The sequence below is a fragment of the Equus caballus genome, chromosome 20 (genome assembly GCF_041296265.1).
Source record: "Equus caballus isolate H_3958 breed thoroughbred chromosome 20, TB-T2T, whole genome shotgun sequence".
NCBI lineage: Eukaryota > Metazoa > Chordata > Mammalia > Perissodactyla > Equidae > Equus > Equus caballus.
Genome location: NC_091703.1, coordinates 8342768 through 8370263, shown reverse-complemented (window position 1 = coordinate 8370263; position 27496 = coordinate 8342768). Strand labels below are relative to the sequence as shown.

Sequence of the window (27496 nt, the reverse complement as noted above, 5' to 3'; positions counted from 1 at the left end):
AGAACAGTAATTGATTTGGGAAACAGCCCACCTGCTCCTTTAGCTCCTCAAATGTTTTGCTAATACATTTCCCTTTTAATAAGTCTTAACCTCAATTTGCCCTCTCCTAATACAAGGGGACAAAAAGATTACTTTCCCCCTTGTAGTTCTCAGCATCCAGACTAGGGGTTAATATCCCTCAATTAGATTGTGTTTGAGTCACATATTTGAAGTCAGAGCAAGCCAGCAATTTGATTTTCCCTATTTTTGGTAGATGCAAGAAAATAGAGTTGCAGATGCTACCTCAACAGGAGAGACCAGAGCCCGATACCTGTTGCTGATGGATCCAGCCACGTGTTTGAGCCCCTGTCCGTGCTGAGCACTCTGCCAGATGGGGGGACACAGAGATGATTCATTTTAAGGCACAGCGCCTGACTTCTCAGAGCATAGAGTGTAGGAGAAAGAGAAGGCAGACACGGTCGCCACCCAGCACAGCCACAGGTGTGTGGAGAACAAGGGAGGCGCACATAACCCAGCAAGGGTGGTCAGGGATGGCCACCAGGGGACGATGATGCAGAGCTCAGCCTTGCAAGCTGCAGAGGACCCGGGAAGGTGATGCAGTGGTCACTCTTAGAGCTCTGACCACAGGCAGGTGCTGTTCTGAGCACTATGCGTGTATTAGCCTGAAGAGAGACATACTATTGTTATCTCCATTTTAGAGCGAAGGCAACTAAGGCAAAGCAGGTTTACGGAAATGGCCCAGGGTCACACGTCTGTAACAGCTGGAGTATGAACCAGGCAGACCGTTCGTCTACATTGTCTGCGTGGACTCACTTCTATGAACCTCGAGGCAGAGAGAACAACACATACAAAACTCTGAAGTCCTAAAGAGTGTAGGATTTCTGGGAGCTGCACATTTGCAGACCAAAGCCGTTCGTGAAATCAAGCCCTCTCTGCATCTGTGGTGTTCACCTTGAATATTATAAATGCAGCCAGTTCAGCTTCTTCTTGGAAGTCTTGAGGTCAGAGGTGGGTGTTTTTTGCAGGGACAAGAACAGACCTTAAAGATCCCAGAATCACCTCTGGAAGGATTCTGGAAAGTCCAGAGGCTTATTTATTTTTTTTCCCTCTTTTGCTTAAAATGGTACCAGAAAGATAGATTTCTATCTTCTTCCCATATATTTCCAAAGAAGGAGCGAACCTGGGTGAAATGTGCGTTTCCCTGGCTATTGGGTTAGGAAGAGTTTCCACCATCATTATTGGCCCTCATCTTGCAGGGAAACTGAGGCATTCACACTCTTCCATTTTAGGCCATTCTTTCTTGGAGTGGTCCTGGGAATAGCTCCTTCCACTTAACTCAAAAGTTAAACATGGGGAGGACAGCTAGCAATCACCCTGCCTCACTGAACTTCCGGCCCTCACCTGCAAAAAGAGGAACTTGGCATGGTTTTAAGCTTCTCATTTGCTTCTGGTGCCAGCTTCTCAGAAGCCCTAGACTGTGGAGGCTCGGGCCTGCACTATTGACAGTGCTCCTGCAAGTGAGATGCAGGGACTTATGCTCAAAGCTAGAGGCCAGGCCTTTTCCCTAGACTTTTTATTCTGAAATAATGATAGATTTATAGGAAGTTGCAAAAAGAGTGCAGAGAGGCCCTGCCCCCTCTGGTGGTAACATCTTACATAACTGGACATCAAAGCCAGGACATTGACATTGGTACAACCTACAGACCTTCAGACTTCACCAGTTTTTTCATGCACTCGTGTGCATGTATGTGTTTGCACACACAAAAGTGCATGTGTAATTCTATGCAATTTTATCTCATGCAACCACCACCACAATCAAGACACAGATACAAAGGATCTTCCTCTTACTTCCTTTTGACTATCTCTTCCTACCCCATCTCCCGCTTCCCTACCTCTGGCAACCACTAACCTCTCCTCTATCAATAGAATTTTGTCATCTTGAGAACGTCACAGAAACGGAACCATACTGTATGCAACCTTTCGAGATTGACTTTTTTCCATCTGGCACGGTGCCCTTGAGATCTTTCCAGGTTGCGTGTATGAATACTTCATTCCTTTTTGGTGCTCATGCTTTTCCGCAGTGTGGATGTACCACAGTTTGTTTAACCATTCACCTGTAAAAGGGCATTTGGCCAGTTTGGGGCAGTTACAGATAAAGCTGTTATGATTTTTCACATACAGGTTTTTGTATGGACATAATTTTCATTCCTCTGGGATAAATACCCGGGACTGGGATTGCTGAGTTAAATAAATGTAGGTTTGGTTTTCTGAGAAATAGCCCAACTCTTTTCCAGAGTGGCCGCACATTTTACATTCCCTCCAGCAATGCAGGACAGACTCAGTAGGCAGGACCTCTTAAAAGGAACCATTGCTAGAGAAGCTGGTTCCCTGGGGAGGAAACAGGAGATGGGCTTGTAGTCCCACATGAGGTCGATACTCTATACACACTCAGGCTTTGAGGTTCTGGTAAGACTCCTTCCAAGATGAGAAGGATGTTCCCAGGAATGATTCATATAATAGGCGCCCTGAAGTGCATGAGCAGGCGAGCAGCCACGGCTAATTGCTGTTAGTGCCCCGAGATGGGGAGGAGGCAACCTGGATGACTGTGACAGGGCCTTCCTTACTCAGCCACCACCCTTCCTTCCACATGAGGCGTCCACAGCCCCCGAGGCAATTTTGGCCACACTCCATCACAGATGCCTGCAGAACAAGTGTTAATTCTTGAGACTTATTTCCCAAATGCTTTCTAGCGCAAGATCAACTTAATATATTTTTCTCCCCCTTGAGGATTGCTCTCCCCACACATGGTGATGAATTGTCCACTGCTGCCTCCAATCCCCCATCAGACCCTCAAGATGACAAAACACAATTTACCCTTTTTCTAGGAAGCAAGCCTGTTGACAGAGCTCATGGGTTGTCTTAGTCAGCTTGAGCTGCCGTAACAAAATCCCACAGACTGGGCGGCTTAAACCACAGACATTTACTTCTGCAGTTCTGGAGGCTGGGTGTCCAAGGTCAAGAAGCTGGCTGATTTGGTTCCTGGTGTGAGAGCCCACTTCCCCCTTCGCAGAGGGCCCACTTCTCCACGCGGCAGAGGGCGAGCTCTGGTCTTTTCTTCCTATAAGGACACTAATCGTATCATGGAGGCCCATCCTCGTGAACTCGTCCAACTCTAATGACCTCCCAGAGGCCCCACCTCCGAATATCCTCATACTGCGCTTTAGGGCTCAACGTCTGAATTTTGGGGAGACACAAACGTTCAGTCCATGACACGTGTAAAGACCCTCTTCTTCACTGTTAGCAGGTCTGTGAAGGGACCACAGAGTGACTCTGTTTCTGACTGTTGACTACCCTGCTTTAGAATGAGCAGAAGACTGCCCCCACAGAAAGGCATCTGAAGGAGGAGGAAGCATTCAAAGAGGATCACAGACTTGTTCGTCATCAGAGAGTAAGAGGCACAGTATCTTCATGGCATGGAATCGAGTCTCCTGAAAGATACCGTGGAGGTTTCCTGAGAAGAAGTGGGTACCCAACGGGAGTTTCTACCAGGATGTCTTGTACTGAAATCAGGGAAGCAGAATTCCTCATTCCCAAAACCTGCTCACCATTGCTTCCTGCATCTTTTACATCTTGAGATGGAGCCACAATGGCTCCGCTGGACATCCCAATATCAATAGAGCTCCGCCTGATGGGAAGGAGGGAGATGTTTCTATGGGAAACTCCACACTTCTCATTTGTACTTTGTCATTTGTGTAACAGAGACCACCTGGGAACAGGATCCGAGTAATCTTGGGCTACAAGCACTGACAGGTCGATGCTGGAGGAGAAAAGAACCAGCTGCCTTTGGTTTGGCCCCTCTGCCAGCAATATAAATTCTTAACCAAGGAGAGGGCTCGTTCCTCTGCTTCCCGAATCAATAGAATCCTAGTATTTTCCTCTTGATTAAAGGATTAAAACACTTTTGCTAAAAATATAAAAAAGGTTAGATTGGGAGATAGCAAACTGACAGGAAAAACAAGATGGGAAACCTGACTGAGATTAGCAAATGAGAACAGTGCTCCTGCTGAACAGCCACAGCCTTCCCGCCCCTTGCCGTCTCTGAACACAAGTGAAACGCTACCCATCAATCGATCACAGCCAAGTTTCAAGTAGACCCGTGACATGACACTTCACCCTTCTCTTTCACACTATTGCTGGAACCAGTTGGATGTTGTTCACTTTTTCTTACCCTCTGTTAAATAAATGTGTTTTCAGAACATAGTGTTTAAAAACTGTTACTGTATGGAAATGTTACTGGACAAAACTAGTGAAACTAGAGCAATTCTTCTCAATACCTTTGCCTGGACTTAAGCTTCAGAGAAGCGAGAGTAAAGTCCCTATGGGCTGGGAAGCTTTTTTTGATATAAGGATAATAGCTGCTCACAACAATCTGTAATTGTAGAAAATTGGAAGCAACCTAAATATTTGTCAAAAGGAGAATGTATACAACTGTAGTCTGCACAAATAGGGATCTACTCTACAGCCATGAAAATGAATTAACCAAAGCACCACATGCTAGCTATCTCCTGGAATAATGTAATAAATTGGTTACAGACAAATTGTGCATTCAACTCTCTTATTAATTCCAATAACTTTTAGATTAGGGTTTTCTATGTAGACAGTCATATTATATGCATATGGTAATATTTTGTATTCTCCTTTCAATCCTTAAGCATTTTCTTTTTCTTGTCTTACTATGTTGGTGAGGGTCTTCAGGGCAATGTTGGGTAGAAGTGGTGATGGTGGGCATTCTTGTCTCATTCTTGGTTCTAAAGGGAATGCTTCCAATATGTTTTTTTTTCTTTTTTTCCTTGGCATTTATTTATTTATTTATTTTCTATTGTGGTGAAAAATACATGACATTAAATTTACCATCTTAACCATTTTTAAGTGCACAGTTCAGTAGTGTTAAGTACGTTCACATTGTTGTGCAACAGATCTCTAGAACTTTCTCATCTTGCAAAGCTAAACATTTTCTTTACTCTCTTCTTGAAAAATACAAGGACAAGGACATCAGAATGCTTGATGTTCCATCACCAGCCCCTCCTCCATGTGCTATTATTACCTGCGGTTTGTGCTATATTATTCCCCTGGGGAAGGCAGCCTCCGTCACGGCCCCCACTGATCCTTCCTCTGGGTATTCATGCCTCTTATGCGAACCTCTCCCCTTGAGTGACCCAGAGACTTGCTTCGAAGCAGTGGAACACGGCAAATGTGTTGGGACGTTGCATCTGAGATTAGGCCACTAAAAGCCTGTGACGTCTGTCTTTCTTGCCCTCACTTACTCTCTTTCTCAGAGCTCCCACTCCGGGGAAGCATGGTGCCATGTTCTGAGTAGACCTGTGGAGAGGCCTGTGTGACAAGAAACTGATGTCTCTGGCCAACAGCCATTGAGGACCTGAACCCAGGTAACAGCCATGTGAGGGAGCTCGGAGTGGACCTTGTGGGGCCTGCCTATGGCCATTTACTCACAAGGGTCTGGAAGCAGGTCTTCCTCCAGTTGAGTGTTGAGATGCTTGCCACCCAGACCAACACCGTGATCAGCCTTGTGAGAAACCCTGTATCAGAGACTGCCAACTAGGCCGCCACAAATTGCTGCCCAGAGAAAAATGGTGAGATAGTATTGTTTGCTGTTTTAAGCTGCTAAGTTTTAGGGTAATTTGTTATGCAGCAATAGAAAACTAACACCTTCCTGTTTCAAATTAGACATTACTATCACCCTTACATTCATTGCTTATTTAAGTTTATCAATTCTTTGCTTGCCATTCCGTCCTGCATCTCAGAACTTACTTGTAGGATTCTTTTATTTCTTTGTGATGTGTCCCTTAGAAAGTTCCTTTACTGAGAGTCTTTTGGTGGCAAACTCTAGATTTTGTCTATTCAAAAAAAGTCTTTAATTCACTCATTATTGAATCATATAGACTTCTAGATTGATTGCTACTTTCTCTTTTCTCTGATTATGTTGCTGTTGCTGCTTACAAATCTGCTATCAGCCTAAATATAATTTCTCGTTAGGTAATTTCTCCTGCTACTCATACCAGTATTTTTTTTTTTTCCTTTGTTGTTTGTGGTTTTACTCTGATTGGTCTAGTTGTGGAATTCTTTTTATGAATCCTGCAAAGAAGTTGTTGTGTTCACTGAGTCTGAAGATTCATGTGTCTCATTAATTCTAAAAAATTCTAGCACTTTTTCTTCAGAAATTGCCTTTTCCTCATTTTCTCTATTTTATTCTGTAGCTCATATTGTTTGTCCCTTTATTTCTCTGTAATCTATTTTGAGTAGTGTCTCCAGATCTTTCATCCAGTTCATTATTTCTCTCTAAGCTACTTTTAAATCTATGTTTTAATCTAAATATTAATTTATTTCAACAGTGAATATTTCATTTAAAGGGCTTCTATTTGATCCTTTTTCAAAGCTTTCTAATCTTTTTTCTGACACATTTTCCTTGCTCATGTTTTAGATTTCCTCTTTTATTTCTTTAAACAAAGGACACATTCTTATTTTATATTCTGTATCTTATAAATAATCTTTAGAAATGGCAAAACTGGCATTTGAACTCATGTTACCTCATTTTTTTAAATTTATTTTTTGTGGAGGTAACATTGGTTTATAACATTATATAGATTTCAGGTGTACAAAATTATATTTCTACTTCTATATAGATTGCATTGTGTTCACCACCAAAAGTCTAGTTGCCATCTGTCACCATACACATGTGCCCTTTCACCCCTTTTGCCCTTTCCCTTCCCCATGTCCCCTCTGGTAACCATCAATCTATTCTCCGTGTCTATGTGGGGTTTTTGTTGTTGTTGTTGTTGTATTTTCAACTTGGGTGCATAAATATTTACATGTTATATTCTCTTGTTGAATTGTTCCCTTTATCATTATGTAGTGCCCTTCTTTGTCTCTTGTTACAGTTTTTGCTTTAAAGTCTATTTTGTCTGATATAAGTATTTCTACCCAGCTTTCTTTTTGTTTCCGTTTGCATGGAATGTCTTTTTCTATCCCTTCACTTACAGTCTGTGAGTGTCTTTAGGTCTGAAGTGTGTCTCTTGTACACAGCATATCTATGGGTCTTGTTTGTTTATCCATTCAGCCTCCCTGTGTCTTTTGATTGGAGCATTTTGTCCATTTACATTTAAAGTAACTATTGATAAGTATGTACTTAACTGCCATTTTCTTACCTTTTTCTGGATGTTTTTGTAGTTCTTCTCTGTTCCTTTCTTCTTCTCTTGCTCTCTTCCCTTCTGATTTCTTTAGTGTTATGTTAGGGTTCCTGTCTCTTTATTTTCTGTGTATTTATTATAGGTTTTTGGTTTGGGGTTACCATGAGGTTCGTATACAATACCCTATGTAAATAGCAATCTATATTAAGTTTACGGGCTCAAGTTCGACCTCGTACTAAAAGTTCTACTTGTTTATTCCTCCCTCAACGTTTTATGTTTTTGATATCATATTTTACCTCTTTCATTTTTGTATATCCCTTAACCTCTTATCATGGAAAGAGATAATTTGTCTTTTGACCTTCACACTAGCTTTATAGCTGGTTAATCCACTACATTTATTGCATATTTGCCTTTACCAGTGATTTTTTTTTTCTTTGATAATTTTCTTAATCCTATTTGTGGCCTTTTATTTCCCACTTACATAAGTCCCTTTAACACTTCCTGTAAGACTGGTTCAGTGGTGACGAGCTCTTATTTTTGCTTGTCTGGAACACTCTTTCCCGCTCCTTCCGTTCTGAGTGATAATCTCGCAGGCACGAGTGTTCTTGGTTGTAGGTTTTTCCTGTCAGCACTTCGAGTATGTCATGCTGCTCGATTCTGGCCCATGAGGTTTCTGGTGAAAACTCCGCCCATAGCCTTAGGGGCTTTCATTTGCATGAACTTGTTGCTTTTCTCTTGCAGCTTTTAGGATTCTCTCTTTATCTTTAATTCTTGATATTTTAATCATAATGTGTCTTGGTGTGGGTCTTTTGGGGTTCATCTTGTTTGGTACTTTCTGTGCTTCCTGTGCCTGGATATCTGATTCCCTCCCCAGGTTAGGAAAGTTTTCAGCTATTATTTCTTCAAATAAGTTCTCTGCTCCTCTGTCTCTCTTCTCCTTCTGGGACACCTATAATGTGAATATTATTATGCTTGGTGTCATCCCAGAGGTCCCTTAGACTGTCCTCGTTGTTTTTAATTCTTTTTTCTTTTTCTATTCAGTTTGGGTGATTTCCTCTACTCTTTCATCCAGATTGCTGATCTGTTCTTCTGTGTCATCTACTCTGCTGTTGATTCCCTCTAGAGAATTTTTTATTTCCACTACTGTATTCTCCAGCTGTGATTGGTTCTTTTTTATATTTTCTAATTTTTAGAAAATTATTTTATTGAGGTCATATTGGCTTATAACATTGTGTAAATTTCAGGGGTACATTGTTATATATCAGTTTCTGTATTATATTTTTGAATTCTTTGTTGAAGTTCTCACTGTGTTCATCTCGTCTTCTCTCCAGATCAGTGAGCATCCTTATACTATTAGTTTGTGCTCTTTACCAGGTAGATCATTATCTCTGTTTCATTTAGTTCTTTTTCTGAGGATTTGTCTTGGTTTTTTTTTTATTTGGAAACATTCCTTTGTCTCCTCATTTTGTCTACTTCTCTGTGCTTATTTCTATGTGTTAGGTAGATCAGCTATGTCTCCCAATCTTGGAAATGTGGCTTTATGTAGCAGATGTCTTATGGGATCCAGCAGCATGCTCCTGTCTCATCACCTGTGCCAAATGCTCCAGGGGTATTTCCTGCAGGGGTCGCAGGAGGCCTTCTGTTGTGGTAGGGCTGCTATTGCTGCAGGTGCACAGGTAGGCTGGGCTGGCCCCTGGGCTGGCTGGTTGCAATGCCTGGCCATGTGCAGCTGCTATGGGCACATTGTTGGGTGGGGCTAGCCCCTAGCATGGCTGGCTGGGAGGTCTGGTAGCATACAACTACTGCAGGTTTGCTAGTGAGTCAGTCAGGCCCCCAGTGTGGCTGATTGCTAGGCCCAGGAGTGCACAACTGCTGCAGGCCCCCAGTGTGGCGGCTGCATGGCCCAGTGGCAGTCAGCTCCCTCAGATGTGCTGGTGGGTGGGGCTTCCAGTGAGGCTAGCTGTGTGCCATGCGGCTGTTGCCAGCTCACTCTTGGGCAGGGCAAGCCTCCAGAGCAATTGGCTATGTGGCCCTGAGGTGTGCAGCTGCCTCAGGTGTGCCTATGGGAGGGGCAGCCCTCCCTCTCTTGTGGGGCAGTGCACAACCGTTTCAGGTGTTGGTAGGCAGGGCAGACCACCTGTGTGGCTGTTTGCGAGGTCCAGTGGCACACGTCTGCTGTGAGCTTGCTGGTGGGCATGGCCAGTCCCTGGGGCAGGCTGCCTGCCATGCCTGCACTCACTTGTCTCAGGTACCCTAGTAGGCAGGGCAGGCCTCTGCACTAAGAGGCTAGAGGAATGATTCCAATGGTGCCTGCCAGTGTCTGTGTCAGTGTGGCTGAACTAGGTCACAAGAATGAATGCCACCAGAATGACCGCCACCAGTGTCTCAGTCTCTGGGGGGTGGACCCACTTGCCTCCTACCTCTCCAAGGTGTGCTCTGAGCTTAATAAGTGCACCTTTTTTTTTACCAATGGACTATGCAGTTTTCTATCTGGTGTTTTTTTATGCTGGTCTCCAGGTCAAGTGAGTCTGTGCATGGACCCTTTAAGAGCAGGTTTCCTTTCCCTGGAATTCTATAGTTTTCCTGGGTTTATTCTCCGTTGGTTTTCAAAGCCAGGAATTTTAGGATCATGTCTCTCTTGTGCTGGATCTAAGGGCTGCGGTAGCTAATGTGGAGTTCAAATCTCCTGCTTCTCTGGGAAAAGCTCTGTACCTTTGAGCTGGCTCCTGACTGTGAAGCGCTGTGGCTGGGGTGGGGTGTGGTTTTTCCCTCAGCAGGACTATATCTCTGCCTCTTCCACCCCTCTCCATGTTGTCCCTTGTTGTGGAGGTTCTTTTCATCCAGTTTCCAGATCTCTCTCAGAGGAAATTGTTCCACAGGTGGTGTAGGTGTCCTGTGTCCGTGGGAGGAGCTGAGTTCAGGATCCTCTAATGCCACCATCTTCCAAACTCCTCTTCTATTTTCCAAATATAATATATTTAGGGGTATAACTCTGATGGGTTTTTTTTTTTTCCTGCTGAATTGCCCTCATGATGGTTTATTTCTTTGTGTTTTAAAATTTTGGATTATAAGCTCAATCTTTAAAAATTCTGTGAACTCTGAATTGAAGGTGTGTGTCCCTCCAGAGGTGATTTACATTTCCTGCTGCCAATATGCCCCAGGCGTTCCCAATCAAGACCCACTTTAATTTCATCTCTAGGTTTGGGATTTCTTGGATCGTAAAGGTAGTATACATTTGGGCCCCAAATCTCTGTGATATCAGGTCTAGAGCTACCAATTCTCAGGGAAGACTTATTTTCTCCAGAGGCCAGGCAGAGTTAGATAAGTTTCCTGGTCTTCCATTTTTTGCTGAATAGTGTATTTTGTCATATCCACTTTTTTATTGTGGATATGACTCCTTGAAGGTCCTGGCGTCATGGAGGGATCAGTTTGCCACCTTGCACAGCACAGGGCGTTGTTTACAAACTCCCCCACAGCCGTTGAAGCCTAAGTTCTGGTTCATGGAGACACATCTTCTGCGGGTGGACACAGTTTCAATGTTGGGTCTCCACTCAGAATTTGGGCTTTCTCTTTGTTTTGGCTCCTGGAGATCTCCCATCCGGTTTTGCAAGCTCAGCTATGCATTTAAAAAGATTTGCATCACATTTTACCCATTATTTTCAGATATTTTATAGCAAGATAGTTTTTCATGATATGTAGGCCAGAAGATTCCTTACTCCACCATTTCCCTAGATGCCTAGGTCATTTTTTTGTGGACTGTCTTGGTCTCTCTTTCTCCAGCATCCTGTTTATCAATGCTTTCATGTGTATTAGAGATTCAAATACTCAAGGATACTGTAGTGGAGCATTTATTCTCTCCAAAGCCTTCTTGCAATAACCCATGCCTCTGGATTTTGGCGTGAGGAGCTTGTTCCATACATAGTCAAGCCAGAAGTGCTGGTTAATGTCCCCAGAACAGCCATATAGACAGTTGCAGGATCAATACCCCAGTTTCTTCTCCCTTCAGATCTGACCACTACAAGGCACATTTCACAGCGTCTCCCTGGGGTCCCCAGAAGGACCAAGCCCCAGTTACCCACAGCAGTTTCCTGGATTGGCTTCCTTTTCTTCCCTGTCTCACTTCTTCACTCTCTTCTGGTGCTTCCTAGGATCATTTCTCAAATAACTTTTGCACTCAATTCCTTGTGTCAGGGACGATTTCTGAGGAAATTCTAAAACTAATATTTAAACCAATTCCTCTCATTTATAGTGAGAATTGACTACGTATATGGTGTTATAAATATTGTAGATTCAAAGATAAATTCAAAGAAATTGTTATATTTCTAGAGTAATTTATACTCTAGGCTTCCTACTTTCTTGCTATCTTTCAGAAATACATATTTTAGTGATGTTTGTAGGTAGCAAGAGGCATTTCAACAGATTTGGGTCAAAATTGGCACAAAATCTAACGAGCAAGTCCAGGTGTTTGGATGATGGTGGAAATAGCACGAACTGGACATATTTGAATACTCGATTTTTGGGCCAGTAAGAATATTCCAGACTGAGTATGTAGATACCTAACTATTACATACTTGGTATTCTTGGCGATTCATGCGGTGACATCACTTTAATACCAAGGATAGTGATCATGAACTGTCAGATGGTTTCTTAGAGATGCTTTGAGTCCAGGAAGGGAAGGTCCTCTGGTGGGGGTGGCAAAAAAAGGCATGACCAGATGAAATCCCCCCTCTCTACAGCAGAGGCTATAATGGCTAGCTCCTGGGTTGGTCCTAGCTTTCAGATGTATTTTCTTGGCCTGTACATTGTTTAAAAGCACTCAGACTAGGTGCCATATTTATAAGTTAGGAAGTTGTACTCTAGATTAGGAATTTTAGTTTCTTTTGAAAAATTAGAAGATTCTACATCACAGCTACCAGAATCCCACATGGCGATCAGACGGAGCAGAACAGTTTTCTTTTCTTTTCTTTTTTTTGTGAGGAAGATCAGCCCTGAGCTAACATCTACCTCCAATCCTCCTCTTTTTGCTGAGGAAGACTGGCCCTGAGCTAACATCCATGCCCATCTTCCTCTACTTTATCTGTGGGACGCCTGCCACAGCATGGCTTGCCAAGCGGCGCCATGTCCACACCCGGGATCTGAACCAGTGAACCCTGGGCCGCCGAAGCAGAATGTGTGCACTTCACAGCTGCACCACCGGGTCGGCCCCAGAACAGTAGTTTTGTCCTTGAGATGAGGCAAGTGCTACAGTCCCTGTCACTTTCAGTTGTAAATTACAACTGGCCCACTTCATTCATAATTTGCCTTTTCCACGAGGGTATTTGGGTTTTTGGCTCTGGCTCTACATCGTCTGGAATGAGTGAGATGTAGGGAGATGACTGGTTTTGCAGGAAGGTAGCTATGGCTCTCTTTCTCTTGCTTGTTCTCCTGTCACCACTTCCCAGAAGTTTGCAGATCCGCCTCCCAAGGAAGGCAGCACTGCTGAGACCCGGAGACCAGCCAGTGTTTGCACAGGAGCCTCCTGTTCATTGTTTCCTTTATTAGCTTTAAAGTTTCAGACAGAATTTTGTTAGGACACTTGATATCTGCTGGTGAGCCTACGCTCTATTCAACCACTGGTTCAAATAAACCAAGAGCCTTTGGCAATTTTCTCCTCAGGTATTCTTTTTGGAAATGTACGCACTCACTTACATAAGAACTGCCCTTTGATTTAGTTAAAACGAAAGCCAAATGTGAGGCGAAGGAGCTGTTTTTCACCCTGGAAAAATGATCTTCCTGCCCACTGTCCACACTACTTGGATTCCAAACAGCTCATGGTAGGTCAGGCCAGAATTGAGTCTCTGGAGGATTGTGGCTCCTGGCACTCCCCTTTCGGAATAGCCTCCATCGGGGATCCAGACCCGAGCCAGATAACCCCAGGGGCGGGGGGTGAAGGAAGTGGGTGCTTGCTGATGCCTGGAGATGGTTGCACTTAGCAAGCTTTTCTATGTATGAAGAAAAGACCAAAGAAGCAGGCTGCTGGCATCAACCTTCAGGGCTTTAAGGGCCGAAGTCACCTGTTATATTTTTGTCAGGTGTCCTCTGTCAAGGTTATTTGTTTTCTAGACGTTGTTAGAATCTTACTGGGCTCATACCATAGAAGAAGTCAGCTCTCATGCTAAACAAGCTCTTGCTTTTGCTGCTCTGTGAGACTACGCCATTTCTATGTAAAGTCTGCAATGATAGTATGTTTCCGAAACTGTTGGTCCTCTCAGTATTGTAAAGGAGCCCATAGATCTTTTGTATATGTAAAGGCTCATGTTTTACAGGAGCCTGGGCAAGAAGGGATGTGAGCAAATCACCTTAAGAGGAGGGCTGCAGAGAAAGAGGATCCTTTGTTCTTTGGAGATGTGGGGGTGAAGGAGGGGGTCTGGTCTCGGTGTATGTGCTGTCTTTGACCTGAAACTGAGCGAGTTCACATCATGGCTTTTATGCTGGAGGGAGGAAGGAGCGCTGACTCGGGAGCGTCCTCTCGGGTTCCACTGCTGTCTAGCTTTGTGGCCGTGTTTAGGACACACTGCCTCTCTGGCTCAGTTTCCTCTTCTAAACAAGGAGGAGCCTGGACTGAAGCCCTGAGGTTCTGTTTGGCTGGAACATTTCCCAGTTCTGTAAGAGGTCCTCAGAGTACCCTGAGCCTGTGGGCAGGGACTGGCGGAATGCTGACCCTCCCCATTCTGTCTGCAGAATGCCAGGCTTGTGGAGAAATAGGTGGTCATGCAACACACCCCTTCCCCAAGCCTGACTCTTTTCAGGGTCAATTAACATTCATTTACACAATAGATGGCTGCAAGGCGGGAGTGTCAGAAGCTGGTCATTTGGCCTCACGGAGCATAAGGCTGCATCCAAGAGCCACTTTAGAATCCTGCCCCCTGCTGGAGCAGGTTCCCTTTCCTCCCTTTGTGGATATACAGCTACCGTGAACTGTGATCGGAAAGGCCACAGTCCTCTACCACCACGCTGGCCGAGGGATTGGAAAGCCGGAAAGCCACTGCCAGTGTAGTCTGTCATGCCCATCTCTGACCTGGGGGGGGTGGGAGGGCTGCAGCAGGAGACCACTGGGAGCTTCCTCTCTTTTGCTGGTTGGGGCAAATGGCATTAACAATACCAGGCAGTTGCCAGGAATAGGAAGAAAGACTGTGCCTGTTGTTTTGAGCTCTTGAAAACGTCATCTTTCGTGATTCTGTCTTTAAGAATTACTTAGCAAGCATGTCTGGGTGATGCAGGCTTAACAATGACGGGAAGTAGGTTGGGTTACATCCCAAGTACCAGATGAACACGAAGCCTTGTTCTTACTTATTTAGGGATTCAGAGTGTTTCCACCCGTATGGATAGACCAGAGAGAACTATGTGGTTTTCTCTATCTTTGTAAGAAGGTAGGAGTAAGGACAAAGAATTGTGAATGAGCCAGAAAAAAATAGAACAGAAGAGCTTGGAAAAAAATAGGACAGAAGGATGGATCAGCTCAAATGATCCCATACAAAAATTGGATAGAAAGCTGGACAATAGTCAAATCAGCACCAGCAATCACGTAGAAGATCCAAGTAGAAAAATGATCCAATGCTATGTTCTAAGATGAATCAGCTGAATGTTGTAAAGATGAGCCTTAACCATGCGGGCAAAATTCATCATCTCCTCTAAATGGTCCCTCTATTAGTTTTGACGTTACTGTGGCAGGCATACGTTTCCAGCAATGTTGACCAACCAGGTTAATGCACAGTAGTGCTAGGACAATGAAGAACATCACAATGACCCGGCAAAGCACACGGCATTTGAGGAAAAAGCACCAGGATGCAGGGATCTCTGTGAAGCGAAGGGTCTTCCAAAGTCTTCAGGATGTAATAGGTCAAGTTTAAGTATAGAGACCTCCACTTGCTGACCAGCCCCCAGGCCCAGAATCCACTGATTGGTAACTCAAAACCTGCATGCTCGGCTGGTCTGACGTGATAGCCTTCATCTTTGGTCTGGAACATACTAGACACCAAGGACAATACTGAGCTAAGTGTAACCCCAAGAAGGTGTAAGAATACAGGTAAGAATGAATATCAGTGTGAAGGTGATGAAGAAATTTAAACTCATGATATCAATATTTTAACACTAGTTTAAGAAAAAAGGTAATAATAAATGAAATAATCACTGTGATAATTCGTATTTGCTTTGCCTGCTTTTAAGGATTTTAAAGCATTTTTAAAGATCTGCTGTATTAATTTAAATGCTTAAGACAATTCTAATAATAAATTTGTGACCAATGTATGTATGTCTGTGATAAAATTAATTTGTGAAATTTACAAAGTTTTGATTTATTAACTATGCCAGTAGAGTTTAATTGTTTAAAGAGATATTTTTATTACAGTATAGGAAGACTAAACTGAGCACTACAACATACAGAGAAGCCCTGTAAGAAAAAGCCCAGCTATGGGAGAGGATTCTAACGGCGAACAGGCGGGGGAACCTGATCGTTCTATTCTGGATTTCTCACGGGAGCTAGCTCAGTTTCCACCTGGCCAGAGGGCAGGTGTCAGGCCTCAAATAAGGGAGCCCATTGACAGCACTGGCTCAGCAGGCAGCCTGGGTGAAGCTTCCGCTATCAGTTGTGCTCAGAACAGCACTTTCTGGGCTGAGGATCCTTTCTTTTCCCTCCCGGCCACTGCGCTGGCTACCGCTCATTTCTGTTCTGCAGGCAGAGAAGCACTGCAGGGGAACTGGTGCAGAATTTCAAGAAGGGATGCACAACTGTGCCTTCTTGGATCCCACACAAGGCTGGCGATGCTGACTAGCACATTGCCCACTGAGCATGAATCACCCATCGGCTGCACCCAGCCCGATGTGCAAATACTTGTTTCCCAGGGGATCTTCTTCCGATGCCCGCTTGGCTGGTGTAGGATCCCAGAGCAAAGCTGCTGCTTTGCTTTTATGTGCGACTGCTTTTCTCGGTGTTGCTGAGGGCTCTGCCAGCTGGGTGCTCCTTCGTCATTGGGAGCCAGGTGCCTGCTGGGCTCTGCCAGGGGCTCCAGCTGCACAAGCTGAGCTGGGAAAGGGCTCTCTCACCTTGGCTTTCCTGGCCTTAGGAAAAACAGCTGCTCTTGTCCCTAAGACTCCCCCTTCTGCACACCTGAGTCTGAAGCCTCCGCCGGGACCTCACACTGGTGGCTGCTTTGGGGGCGTGTCCCCTATGCTGCAGTTTCTACAAAAATAGCTGCAGAGCTGTAGTCTCCCCTCCCCCCACCCGCCCCATCTCTACTTTTCCAAAGATTCTCCTCCAACACATGAGCGAAGCTGCCCCTGGAGATTTTGCCTGAGGATGAGCCCTGAACAGCCACTGGGAGGACATTTCCTGCCTGTATAGAAGAGGCCTCTTAGATTCAGATTCTTGGCTTTTTTCCCTCTTAGGCCCCTATTCACTAAGTGACTCAGTGTCTCTTTTAAAAAGTGCTTAGGAGAATTAACAGGGCCTTGGAGGTTTGGCTGTAAATGGTAATGACGACCAAACGCCGCAGATGCAGGGAGGAACCTGCAGCCTGGTAGCAGGACACACCCACAGGATTCCTTCTTCTCCAGCTGCTGTCCACTTTCAACCTTTTCCTGTTCCCATTAAAACAAATCTGCATCTCAGTGGTGACATTCTTATATTTTTATCAACTTCCTGTCTTTAAGCTTCGGCAAAGAGGCCTCGCTCTGCTCAAGGCAGCTAGCTGTTTAATCCTGCACGTCCAAGCTATCCCTCTGGAATTGCATCTTTGTTTCTGTGGCTATTTGTCTGCTTTTCTTTAACCGCACAGTTTTTTTATCCCTATTAATCCAGGAAAATAATCTAAGAGAGAAATTACTTTCTCTGTGCAATATTTTAAAGTATTGTTAAATGACTATGTGGCCTGGACTGTTTTCCATTATTATTATTTCTTGATGCTCCTTCTTTTGTGCTTGTCTTATGCTCCATTTGCTTCAGAATTATTACATTTTGAGGGAAGCAGTTCTTTCCCCGTCTCTTTCCTCCCAGGGCCGTTTTAAAAAAATGTTTCTATGAACACATTTTATCCACATGCCTGTTCATTCTGCTGGGCAGCTGGGTCATTTGCAGTTTATCCTCTGTCTTGGAGGAGATGTTGCCAGCGTTGCTTTGCATTCTTAAAGTCTGATTAATTGTCCCGTTTGACTATCTTGATGGATTACTCAGGTGCACGTGGCCTGATTTTGACTTTAGAATTAAGGACTTCTTGGAGGTCAGATGAAATGCCCAGCCTGTAGCAAACTTCAGCAACACACAAAACCTGTTTAGGCAGAGTGGATGGGGCCGACAGCCCCAACGGAGAGGCGAGCAGGTGTCAACTGCAAGTTTGAAGCATGGTGACTGGATGCCGTGGTCCCCTGACCCTAGAACCTCCAGGTGACTGGCCAGGTGCTGTAGAGACCACCCACAGCCCTCAACTTCCTGCCAGAGATGGGCTCCCCCTCCTGACCCACCAACTTTTCCACAGAGGAAACTGCTGTTGGATGTTAGGGAAATAGGGTTTCCCTATGAAATTAGTATGCCAACTGCATGGGAGGGCTCCTGGCACAAAATAAGCTATTCTCACTGACCAGCAAGTGGCCCTCCACTCACTTCTTTTAATTTGGGAGATGTCATTTCAGACACCTTCAATAAAGAGAACTTGGTACGCACGGCTGAAACAGGTAGAGAGAGGGGTCCCTCTACCCGTGGCTGCTGCGGGGCCCGATGGACCTCGGATCCTTGGGAAGAGCCAGGCTGGCCCAGGCCTGAGTGTGTGCAGAGATGGGAGGCTAGAGGGGGTGGGGGAAGAGGAGATAATCCTTGAGTCAGAAGACAAATTTCTCTCCTTCTCCTCCTCCTCCTCCTTCTTTGCTAGTCCATGGAGAACTAAGGGTTTTCAACTCTTCCTCCGAAGACTGAGTGTTTTGAGCTGTGCCTTCCCCTGTCTGCAGCCTAGTTTCTGGGGCAAGATGGCCTGGGTTACTCCGTATCAGAATTCCATGGTACAGCTTTAAGTCACTGGGCATGGAATCAGACACTTAGGTTTGTATCATGGCTCAGGTATGTTACTTCATTAAGATAGTTAGTATGTATGATCTTCAGTTTCTATACCTGGAAAATGAAGATAAACATCCTAGGTACCTCCTAGGGCTGTTTATAAGCATTGAATGACACCTTGTAATGGAAGGACTTTATAAGTTGTAAAATGTTATGCAGAAGCAAGAAATTATTAAGGCAATGATGATGCTCTCGAAGGGATCCTACAAATTCCTTGCAATCATGGTGGTTTTGGTGTCAAGTTCACTTGGCCATGCAGCCTCTCTATGGCTGGAATCATCTGGAAGACTCAGAACTTGAGGGCCTCACCTGGCGAAGAGCTAGAGAGATTCCTTTTTAACTTTGGCCAGGGAGCAGGAAACTTTTTCTGTAAAGGGCCAAATAGTTAATATTTTAGGGTCTGTGGGCCATGCAGCCACTATTACAGTGCTCACTCTGCCGTTGCAGCACGGGAGCAGCCACAGACAACACACAAATGAATGAGTGTGGCTGTGTTCCAATAAAACTTTATTTATGGACACAGAAATGTGAATTTCGTAGAATTTTTATATGTCACAAATATTAGTCTTCTTTTGAGTTTTTTAGCCATTTAAAAATGTAAAAGCCATTCTTAGCTCATTGACCACAAAAGAACAGGCAGGAGGTGAGGTCTGGCCTGCAGGCTTCATCTGCTGACCCTGCCCCGCCCTAGATTACTCCTAGGAGCCACCTGAATGGCCAGGTTGACTGTGAACATCAGGGAAACCAAAAGGGCAGCCTGTAGGCATGTATCACAGGTCTCTTACTTTTCATGACCGTCCTTTCTGCCTTGTTGACGTCAAAGCATGTTAAATGGCAGCACTGAGGTCTACACGCAAGGCTCTTGCCAGAAAATACAACCTAGATCTCTGCTCTCCAACTCTTATCAAACCCCCCATAACTGCAGCAACAACAAGAATGGCAGTAATAGTGACATTTGCGGATGGCTGCCTGGAGCACATGCAGCTCATCCATTCCTACAGGTAGCTGAACTTTCCCCTTGAGAAACCCAGACCTGCTAGTGCTGCATTCACGGAAGTGTCTATCGTGGCCCTTTGAAAAACTGATCCTGAGTTGCATTTGAGTGATGAGCCGTTGGTCCACGCTGAGGGGCACCGTGAGAAACAGGAGGTGTGAGACACCGCGGCATCTCTTACGGAGATGCTGTCTGAGATGCCATCGACTCCAGGGAGAAATCTGTCTCACAGCTCATCCCAGGAAAAGCTGAACATTTCCTTAAAAACTGGTTTTATTTTGCAAACAATGTAATTTCCTTGTTTGATTTGGTTTTAAGAAAGCGCATAGTCAAACACACCTCTAGTGACTGTAAAATACCTGACAAGTCATCAGCAGCAAAGATTTCCTGAAGCTGTAGCATGTGTGCAGCACTTTTCATGCCGTCCTTTTCACCTAATCCCCACACAGCCCTGCGAGGTGGGGAAAATTATTACCCCTATGGTAATGGACCAAATAATGGCTCCCAAAGATGCCCATGTCCTAATCCTGGAGCCTATGAATGTTCCTTTACATGGCAAAGGGACTTTGCAGACGTGGTTAAGTTAAGGATCTTGAGATAGTGAGATTATCCTTATCAGGTGTCCTCACAAGAGGGAAGCAGAAGGAGACGTGACAGAAGAAGAAAGGAGATGCTATGCTGCTGGCTTTGAGGACGGTGGAAGGGGTAAGGAGCCAAAAATGCTAGGAGTGCAGCTGTAGCAGTGAAAGGCAAAAGGCGAGGGAAGAGAGCCTCCCCTCGCATTTCCAAGACAGTGTGGCCTTTGACCAAGTGAAGCCGACTTCAGACATCTGCCCTCCAGAACTCGAAAAGAAGAAACGTGTGTCATTTTAAGCTGCCAAGTGGTAACTTGTTACAGCAGCCGTGGGAAACTCATACACCCGCTTTCAATCAAGGGTGGGGACTGCCCAAGGGTTGGAATGAGGTCTGCTGACTCCAGACCCCAAGCTCTCATCCCTCACACCGCTCATCTGTTGTACGTGTCCTCACCTCCCTGGCTTTATTAGTCCCCTCTCCTTCCCTCCCCTCACCCTGCTTCTCCCACTTCCAAGTTCATCTTCCCAGCACAGGTGTTTTCTAATGCCTTTGTGTGATGGAGGCAGCATATAAACAAATACAGTGGAGGATCTTTGTGGCATGTGCGTGGGGTGGGTCCCTGGGCTTTTTCTAGCCCTCAGAATTATCTTCTGATTTAACAAAACAAAGGCCCCTGACTGCTTTTGTTCCCCCTTTTGCCTTTGTAAAAACTGGCACTCTTTTCTTTACGGTAGCACTAACACCTGGACAGATCAAGACTTCTGCTTTTTCAGAAAATTTTGCTCACTTCCTGGTCAGTATTCAGAGCCTAGTGACTGCTTAAGAGGCTCTTTCTTTCCCTTGAAGGATTATTGTATTATTCAGAACAGTTTCTAGCCTAGGATCTCCCCCCTCCCCCAACTAAAAGAGAAGCTCTAACCCAGACAACATGGATCCTTGTATTCTTGTCAGCCAACCCTCCGACAGCACTGTGCATATTGGGATTCTAGAAGCCCCCGATGTGCACTAAGCTGTCTAAACACCAGGGCTGGTGCTTACAACATGTAGCCTTTGCAGTATGTTATCAATGTGAAGGCCTGGGGGGCTGCCCCGCTGAGAATCCAGCAGCTGAAGAGGGGACCATCTCCATCTGGGGAGGGGTATGCAGCCATTCAGCCCCTGATAACTCAAAAGCTCTCAAGCAAAGAGGCAGGGCCCATCCCTGGAGAACTCCCAGGACACTGCTTTCCTTTATGCTGACCGCAAAGTGTACCAAAGATTCCCACTGACATTAAGGCTGTCGAAATGATGCTGGTTCAGGCTCTCTTCTTTTTTTTTCCCCTGGATTATTGCTCCTACAGGCTACAAATCCTGCCTCTAGCCTCAAATAGCTTTCAATCTAACATTTATGCTCCTACCCATTACCTGAGGGATCTTTACAAAATGCATCCTCCTCTTTGCCAAAAGGATGCAGCTCAACCTTGTCTGAGTCTCCTGGTGTATTAGGCAGGGTTCTCCAGAGAAACAGGACCAGTGGAATATACATATATGTGTGTGTACAGATATATACACACCTTCTGTGAATGTAGCACATGCAGGTCTGGGTTACTCAAGGGGAAAGTTAGACTACTTACAGTAATGAATGAGCTGCACGTGCTCCAGGCAACCATCCATAAATATTATATATTATGTATATATACACACACACACAGAGATCTATAATCTAGAAAGAGATTTATTATAAGGTATAGGCTCACGTAATTATGGAGGCTGAGGAGTCCCCGATCTGTCATCTGCAAGCTGGAGACCCAGGAAGCCCGGTGGTGTAGTTGAAGGCCTGAGGGCCAGGACCACTGTGAGCAGATCAATATCCCAGCCCAGCAGTCAGGTAGAGAGTGAATTCACCCTTCCTCTACCTTTGTGTCCTATTCAAGCTGTCAACCAATTGGATGACGCCTCTCCTCACTGGTGAGGGTGATCTGCTCTACTCAGTCCGCCAATTCAAATGCTAACCTCTTCCCGAAACAGCCTCACAGACACACCAGAAATAATGTTTAACCAGCCAGCTGGGCATCCTGTGGCCCAGTCCAGTTGACACATAAAATTCACCATCACACTGGGGCTCTGATCCCATTTCCCACCTCATCTCTCATCCCTTCCTTGTGTTCCAGCCCTTCTGTGGCTCCCTGGACTCTGTTCCTTGTCACATCTCCCTGCCTTCACACAGGCCATTCTTTCTGCCAAAGTTCTCCTTCCAGTTCCCACCTCTATTCCACTTGCCTTCCAACAAAAGTCTAGACAGCAGGAGAATAATGGCATGGACTCTGGAGTCAAGCAGGCCTGGGATCACTTCATTTTAATTCCACAAATATTCACTCAATACCTTCTCTGGGCCACCGGGGATGTAATTCTGCTACTATTGCGTGTGAGGCCTTGGCACAGTTACCTAACACCTCTAACCCTCAGTTTACACATCTGTAAAATAAGAAATAACACAGAGAAAGCTTTTAGCATGGAGCCTGGCACATATAAACCTTCCATGAACATGAGATGTTCTAATTACTATTTTTATCATTCTTTAAGGTTGAATTCAAGCTTGATGACCTTTTCCCCGAAGGATTTCGTCCCCAACTTCACCCTCTCCAACCACAACCTCCCCGGGTGTATGACACATGCCTCCATTCCTGTCTTCACACAGAGCATTTACCCTGTTGCGTAATCATCTGATCCCCCACTGGTCTTGGATGAGAACTGTGTCTCCTCCCTTCCTATTTTCCAAGTGCCCAGGGAAGGGCTTGTGCCCGACATTCATTGACACCATGGAGCACCAACCCTTCAGAGGGAGGAGATAACCCCGGAGGTGGGTGATAGGCTCTTATTCTTTCCCCCATGCATCCACTCCTCTTGCCTCTCCTGCCAGTGTCTTGAAAGGCTGTGCCAGGCTTGGCTGCAGGCTGCAGGCTGCTCAGGGAGATGGACCTGCCATGGCAACCTTTTATGGGAGGGTGAATTGGGAAAACAAAATCCTGAGCAGTCCATTCATCTCAAGTCTTGCTTCTCACACTGTACCTAAAATGAATAGATGCCAGCAGAAAGCATCCCATCCACATGGGAAGAGCAAGAATAACGAAATCAATACCTCCAGCATCCAACCATTCACTCGCATTTACGTTAAAAATTTGTGTATGCGGGCACTTTAAGGCTCCCTGTCCTTCTTTTTAAAGGAGTAAAGTCAAGTTGGACAAATGGCTCCGGAGACCAGCCTGACCATCTTGGCCTCTCTGAGGCAGCTCTGGCAGTCGTAGGGGTCAGCTATGTGCTCAAGTGCAATATCTCCACTACACACCAGCTTATGCGGGGCCAACTTAGAGGCTTAATGGGCACCTCCCTTCCACCGCCTTCAGTCCAAACAGCATTCTGCACCCTGTCTACCTCCAAAGTGTCATACTCCACAATGTTGTGACTTTTTGTGAGCCACTCCCTCTAATCTTCATTCAAGATGTGATCCTGAGGCTGGGCTCATTTCTCCCCACTCTGGTCCCCTTTATGGACTGAATTTTGTCTCCCCAAAATTCATATGTTGAAGTCCTCATGCTCAGTACCTGAGAATATGACTGTATTGGGAGATTAGGTGTTTAAAGAGGCAATTGGGTTAAATGAGGGGGGCCTAATCCAACATGATTGGTGTCCTTCTAAGAAGAGAGAAAGGCACACTAGGAATGTGTGGGCACAGAGGAAAGTGAAGACAGAAGAAGATAGCCATCCACAAGCCAAGGCAAGAAGCTGTGGGAGAAACCAGCCCTACCAACACGGTGATCTTGGACTTCCAGCCTCCAGAACTGTGAGAAAATAAATTTCTGTTGTTTAAGCCCCCCATTCTGTAGTGTTCTGTTGTGACAGCCCTAGGAGACTAATACGCATCCCAAAGGGTCGCCTCACTCCCTGATTATGGCAGTTGCCTGCATTCTATCCATCGAATTGCAATTTCTGTTGGTACAGCTATTTGCCCGTTGGGGTGATGGCCGTGGCTCATTCCCTTTTGTTGTGCCTAGCACTAGAGAAAACCCTGGAATTGATACCTGCGAGATAAGCGTTTGCTGAATTAATGAGCGATGCTGCTGTGACGGAAGCTCTAGGAAAATCATCAGAAAGACACGCACCTTCTCTTTTGGCATAAGTGATCTTTTCACTCAAATTGCAAACTAAATAAGCTGGATAGACATTCCAGGCACACAGTTGGAGACAGGGGTGCTACGAGAAGCCTCTTTTCCTAATTTTGAACTGGCAAGGTTTCACGATTTGGTAAACTCAGTGGTCATTTTGTTTTTTTTCAGGCTCTGTGGTATCAGTGAATTTCTATTTTAGACTCTCAATGTCTTTTTCTTGTCCTCTTTATTGGTCTCTTCAGGCTCTCTCCCACCCCACCCCTCTCCTCCCAAGGGCTCCCAATGGCCCTCGCAGACCTGCTCCAAGTGGAGAAAGTGTTCAGTTTCCGGTCCCTTACCCTTTACCCACCTCAGCAAAGCGCTTAGCAGCCACATCTGTGGCTTAATTTCCCCATAAACACAAATGTTGAGGCAGCTTACCACAGCTCTGGTAGAGTACTTCCAAGCTCCCGTCCCTGCAGGCTGTGTGTGTGGGCCAGGCTTCCCCGCCGCCGCCGTTGGCAGAAATCAGAGTCCAGACAAGGAAGGCAGCCATGAAAGCCTTCATGGCGAGGGTGTGTGAGTGACCAACAGAAGAATAACAGGCCCAATAAAAAGGGCTTTCAGGGCTCTTCCTCTCTCCTCACTGAGGGGGTGACATGTTCAGTTTCACTTCTCATATATGTTCCTGGGGCACAACTGTGAGAACCAAAAGGCAGTTGGCAGAGGCATTTGAATACTGCTCCCCCAGGACCTCGGGCAGTTGAGGCAACAGGCTGAGGCTAGTCTGGGTCTGAGGTAGGTTGGATGGTGACTTTCTGCTTTCATGGGGAGGAGCTCGCAAGTGATGCATAACCTTATGCCTCGGGCCCCCACAAAACAGTCCTCCTTAGAGCCCGTACTGCCAGGTGGAGCGGCGAACTCAGGAAAGGTAAAGCCCAGGCTACCACGTGTTTTCCATCAGCAGGCCCCACGTGTCTCCGCAGGCCTCTTATGTGGCCACAGACTAGGGACCTGGCTGGGGCTGTCAGGCAGCATTTGGCATTTGGAGGGCTGCAGAATGACATTTGGAATCTGGAATGAGGTGTTTGCCCTATTGGCATCTCTCCTCTGGCTTCAACTCCGCTCTCCAGACTAGGATTTCAGCAGTGAATTGTGCAGCTGCCAGAACAGGGCCTCGTTCTGGGAGGAGCAGATGTGGTCTCTGGAGACGAGGTGGAGGGAATGGCCCTGAAAAGGGAGCTATGTTCTATTTCTGGGTTCAGCTTGGTGGAAGGGGTGGGGGAGAAGGCGGTTGTGAGGGCCTCCCTTTTAAGACTGGGGATTTAATTGTTTTGGTGCTGACCAGCACCAGGACACCAGGAGAAGGACCTAGGAGGGCAGTGCAGGGGGCAGATGTTCTGACAGAGAGCTCTGAGCAGCCACCAGCAGGGAAACCCGGTCAGCTGAGGACTGGGCCACAGATTTCTGTGAATCAAAGGACCTGGTGATAAAAAGAATCACTATTCAAGGATTGCATTGGCATTGGAAAACATTCAAAACTGACCACTGAACGGCTCTGGAGGCATGGTGGCGTGAGAGCAGCGGCTCTTGGATGGGAGTGGGCATCAGCGTCAGCTGAGGGCTTGTTAACACAGATCGTGGCTCCACACCTCGCGCTTCTGCTTCAGGAGGGCGGGGGCAGGGCCTGAGAACTTGCCTCTCTAACAGGTTCCCGGCAATGCTGATGCTGCTGGTCTGGGGGCCACAGTTTGAGAATCTCTGCTTTGCATTATAGGATTTGGTCTCTTGCAGAGCGTACAATTTTTTAAAGAAATTTTATTTCTTAACAAAACATTCTTGTGCTATATGACGAACAACATTTTGTATATCACATAGGCCTAAGGAGTAAGCTATTTCCTCTAAGGAGTTCTGCTTACTGAGAACGAGTATTTGACTGAAATCATCAGTTCTGGCTCACCCATATCAATCAATCAATGCACAGTGTCTTGAGGAGTTCTTTAAGCAGAAGCTTTATGAAGACGAGAGAGTTTTCTCAAGAATGTCCTGTTCCCTAACTACAGAATAAAATTAGAATCAGTTTATAAGAGTTATTTAAAATATGGTTATTTATATGGAAATGGTAACCAAATATACTGTCAGGCTCTAATACTGACTTTCAACACCTTGGCACGTTGTGGCTAAGGAAGCTGTACTGTTCTGGTCTCGTTCAGATTTCTCTTCTACTGTGTTTGATAATCTTCTTCCTCTGTGTCTCGAGCTGCTTTCTTTTCCTAGATGTTTGCTTGGCAGTAGTACCTTTCTTTCCTTGCAGGGTAAAAATGTCATCAGGATGGCTGTCACTAAAAGTGTTCTTAAGAAGAAAACTAATGTTTAAGGAACGACTTTTGTAGTTGTTGTGGTTGAGAAGGAGTGGCCCTGAGCTAACATCTGTTGCCACCCTTCCTCTATTTTGTATGTGGGACATCATCACAGCGTGGCTTGATGAGCAGTGTGTAGGTCTGTACCTGGGATCCGAACTCACAAACTCCGGGTCAATGAAGCGGAGCATGTGACCTTAACCACTATGCCACTGGGCTGGCCCCATAAGGAGAGATTTTAAGAATAAAAGATGACACAACCAGAAGGACCTACAACTAGAATATACAACTATATACTGATGGGGGACTTTGGGGAGAAGAAGAAGAAGAAGAAAAAGAAAAAGAAGATTGGCAATAGATGTTAGCTCAGGTGCCAATCTTTAAAAAAAAAAAGAAGAAAAGGTGAGACTGTGACAGCAAGAGTCCAGCTACATGAGTGAGTAAAGGTGAAGCTGCTCCACATGAGGAGATAAGATGGACTAGGTTTTGCTGCAGAGAACAGGGAAAAGAAAAGAGGAAGGAGTGGAGGGAAGGGAGAAGTGAGCCGGAGCAGGGCTGCTGTAGGGGAGTGAAGCAGCCTGTCTGTAGGAGGGACGAGCTGAAGGTCTTGTAAGAACAGATTCTAAAGTTTTTGCCGTGTGGGTGCTCTGTGACAGCCCTCTCTGCTCTGTCACCACACAAGTTAAGTGGAGATTGTACTTCAGCAAACTTAGGAAAGGGCAGAGGTTCGTGTTTACATCAAAGAGACGTGGCAATACAGCCCCCTTGGGAAAGTGAACGGATCTGGGGGTGGGCACTGCACTTCCACACTGCATGGAAGGGGCTTTGGGCCAATTTCACGTGCCAGCAGATGGCAGATAGCCCTAACTATTCTTTAACACTAAACACTAATAATACAGCATTCTTTGTCTCCAATGGCAAATGTGTTTTCCTCATCGTCGTGTTCAACCATGGCTGCTCTCCTTTAATGCTCCTTAGATGTTTATTATATTAGGCAACGGCTTCCCTTCGTATAGCACTGCCACTGCTCCTTTCCTCTCTTTCTGCCACACTATAGTGGGAAGAGACAGGTTTGATCTCTTCTTGCGATGGTCTTCCAGATTGAGTGCAACCTAAAAACAGCTCCCCTAGTGTGCAGAAGTCAGGAAGCCATGCTA

The 27496-nt window shown here is 45.5% G+C and overlaps 1 protein-coding gene across 1 annotated transcript in view; it reads right to left on the bottom strand.

Moving 5' to 3' along the window:
* The window catches only part of LY86 (lymphocyte antigen 86), a 65312-nt gene extending 40544 nt beyond the window's left edge, over nt 1-24768 (bottom strand). The window contains exon 1 of the mRNA XM_003363798.5: nt 24421-24768. Within this exon, the coding sequence (XP_003363846.1) occupies nt 24421-24547 (127 nt within the window). The 5' untranslated portion in view covers nt 24548-24768. The remainder of the gene's footprint in view (nt 1-24420) is intronic.
* Between the last annotated feature and the right edge of the window lie 2728 nt (nt 24769-27496).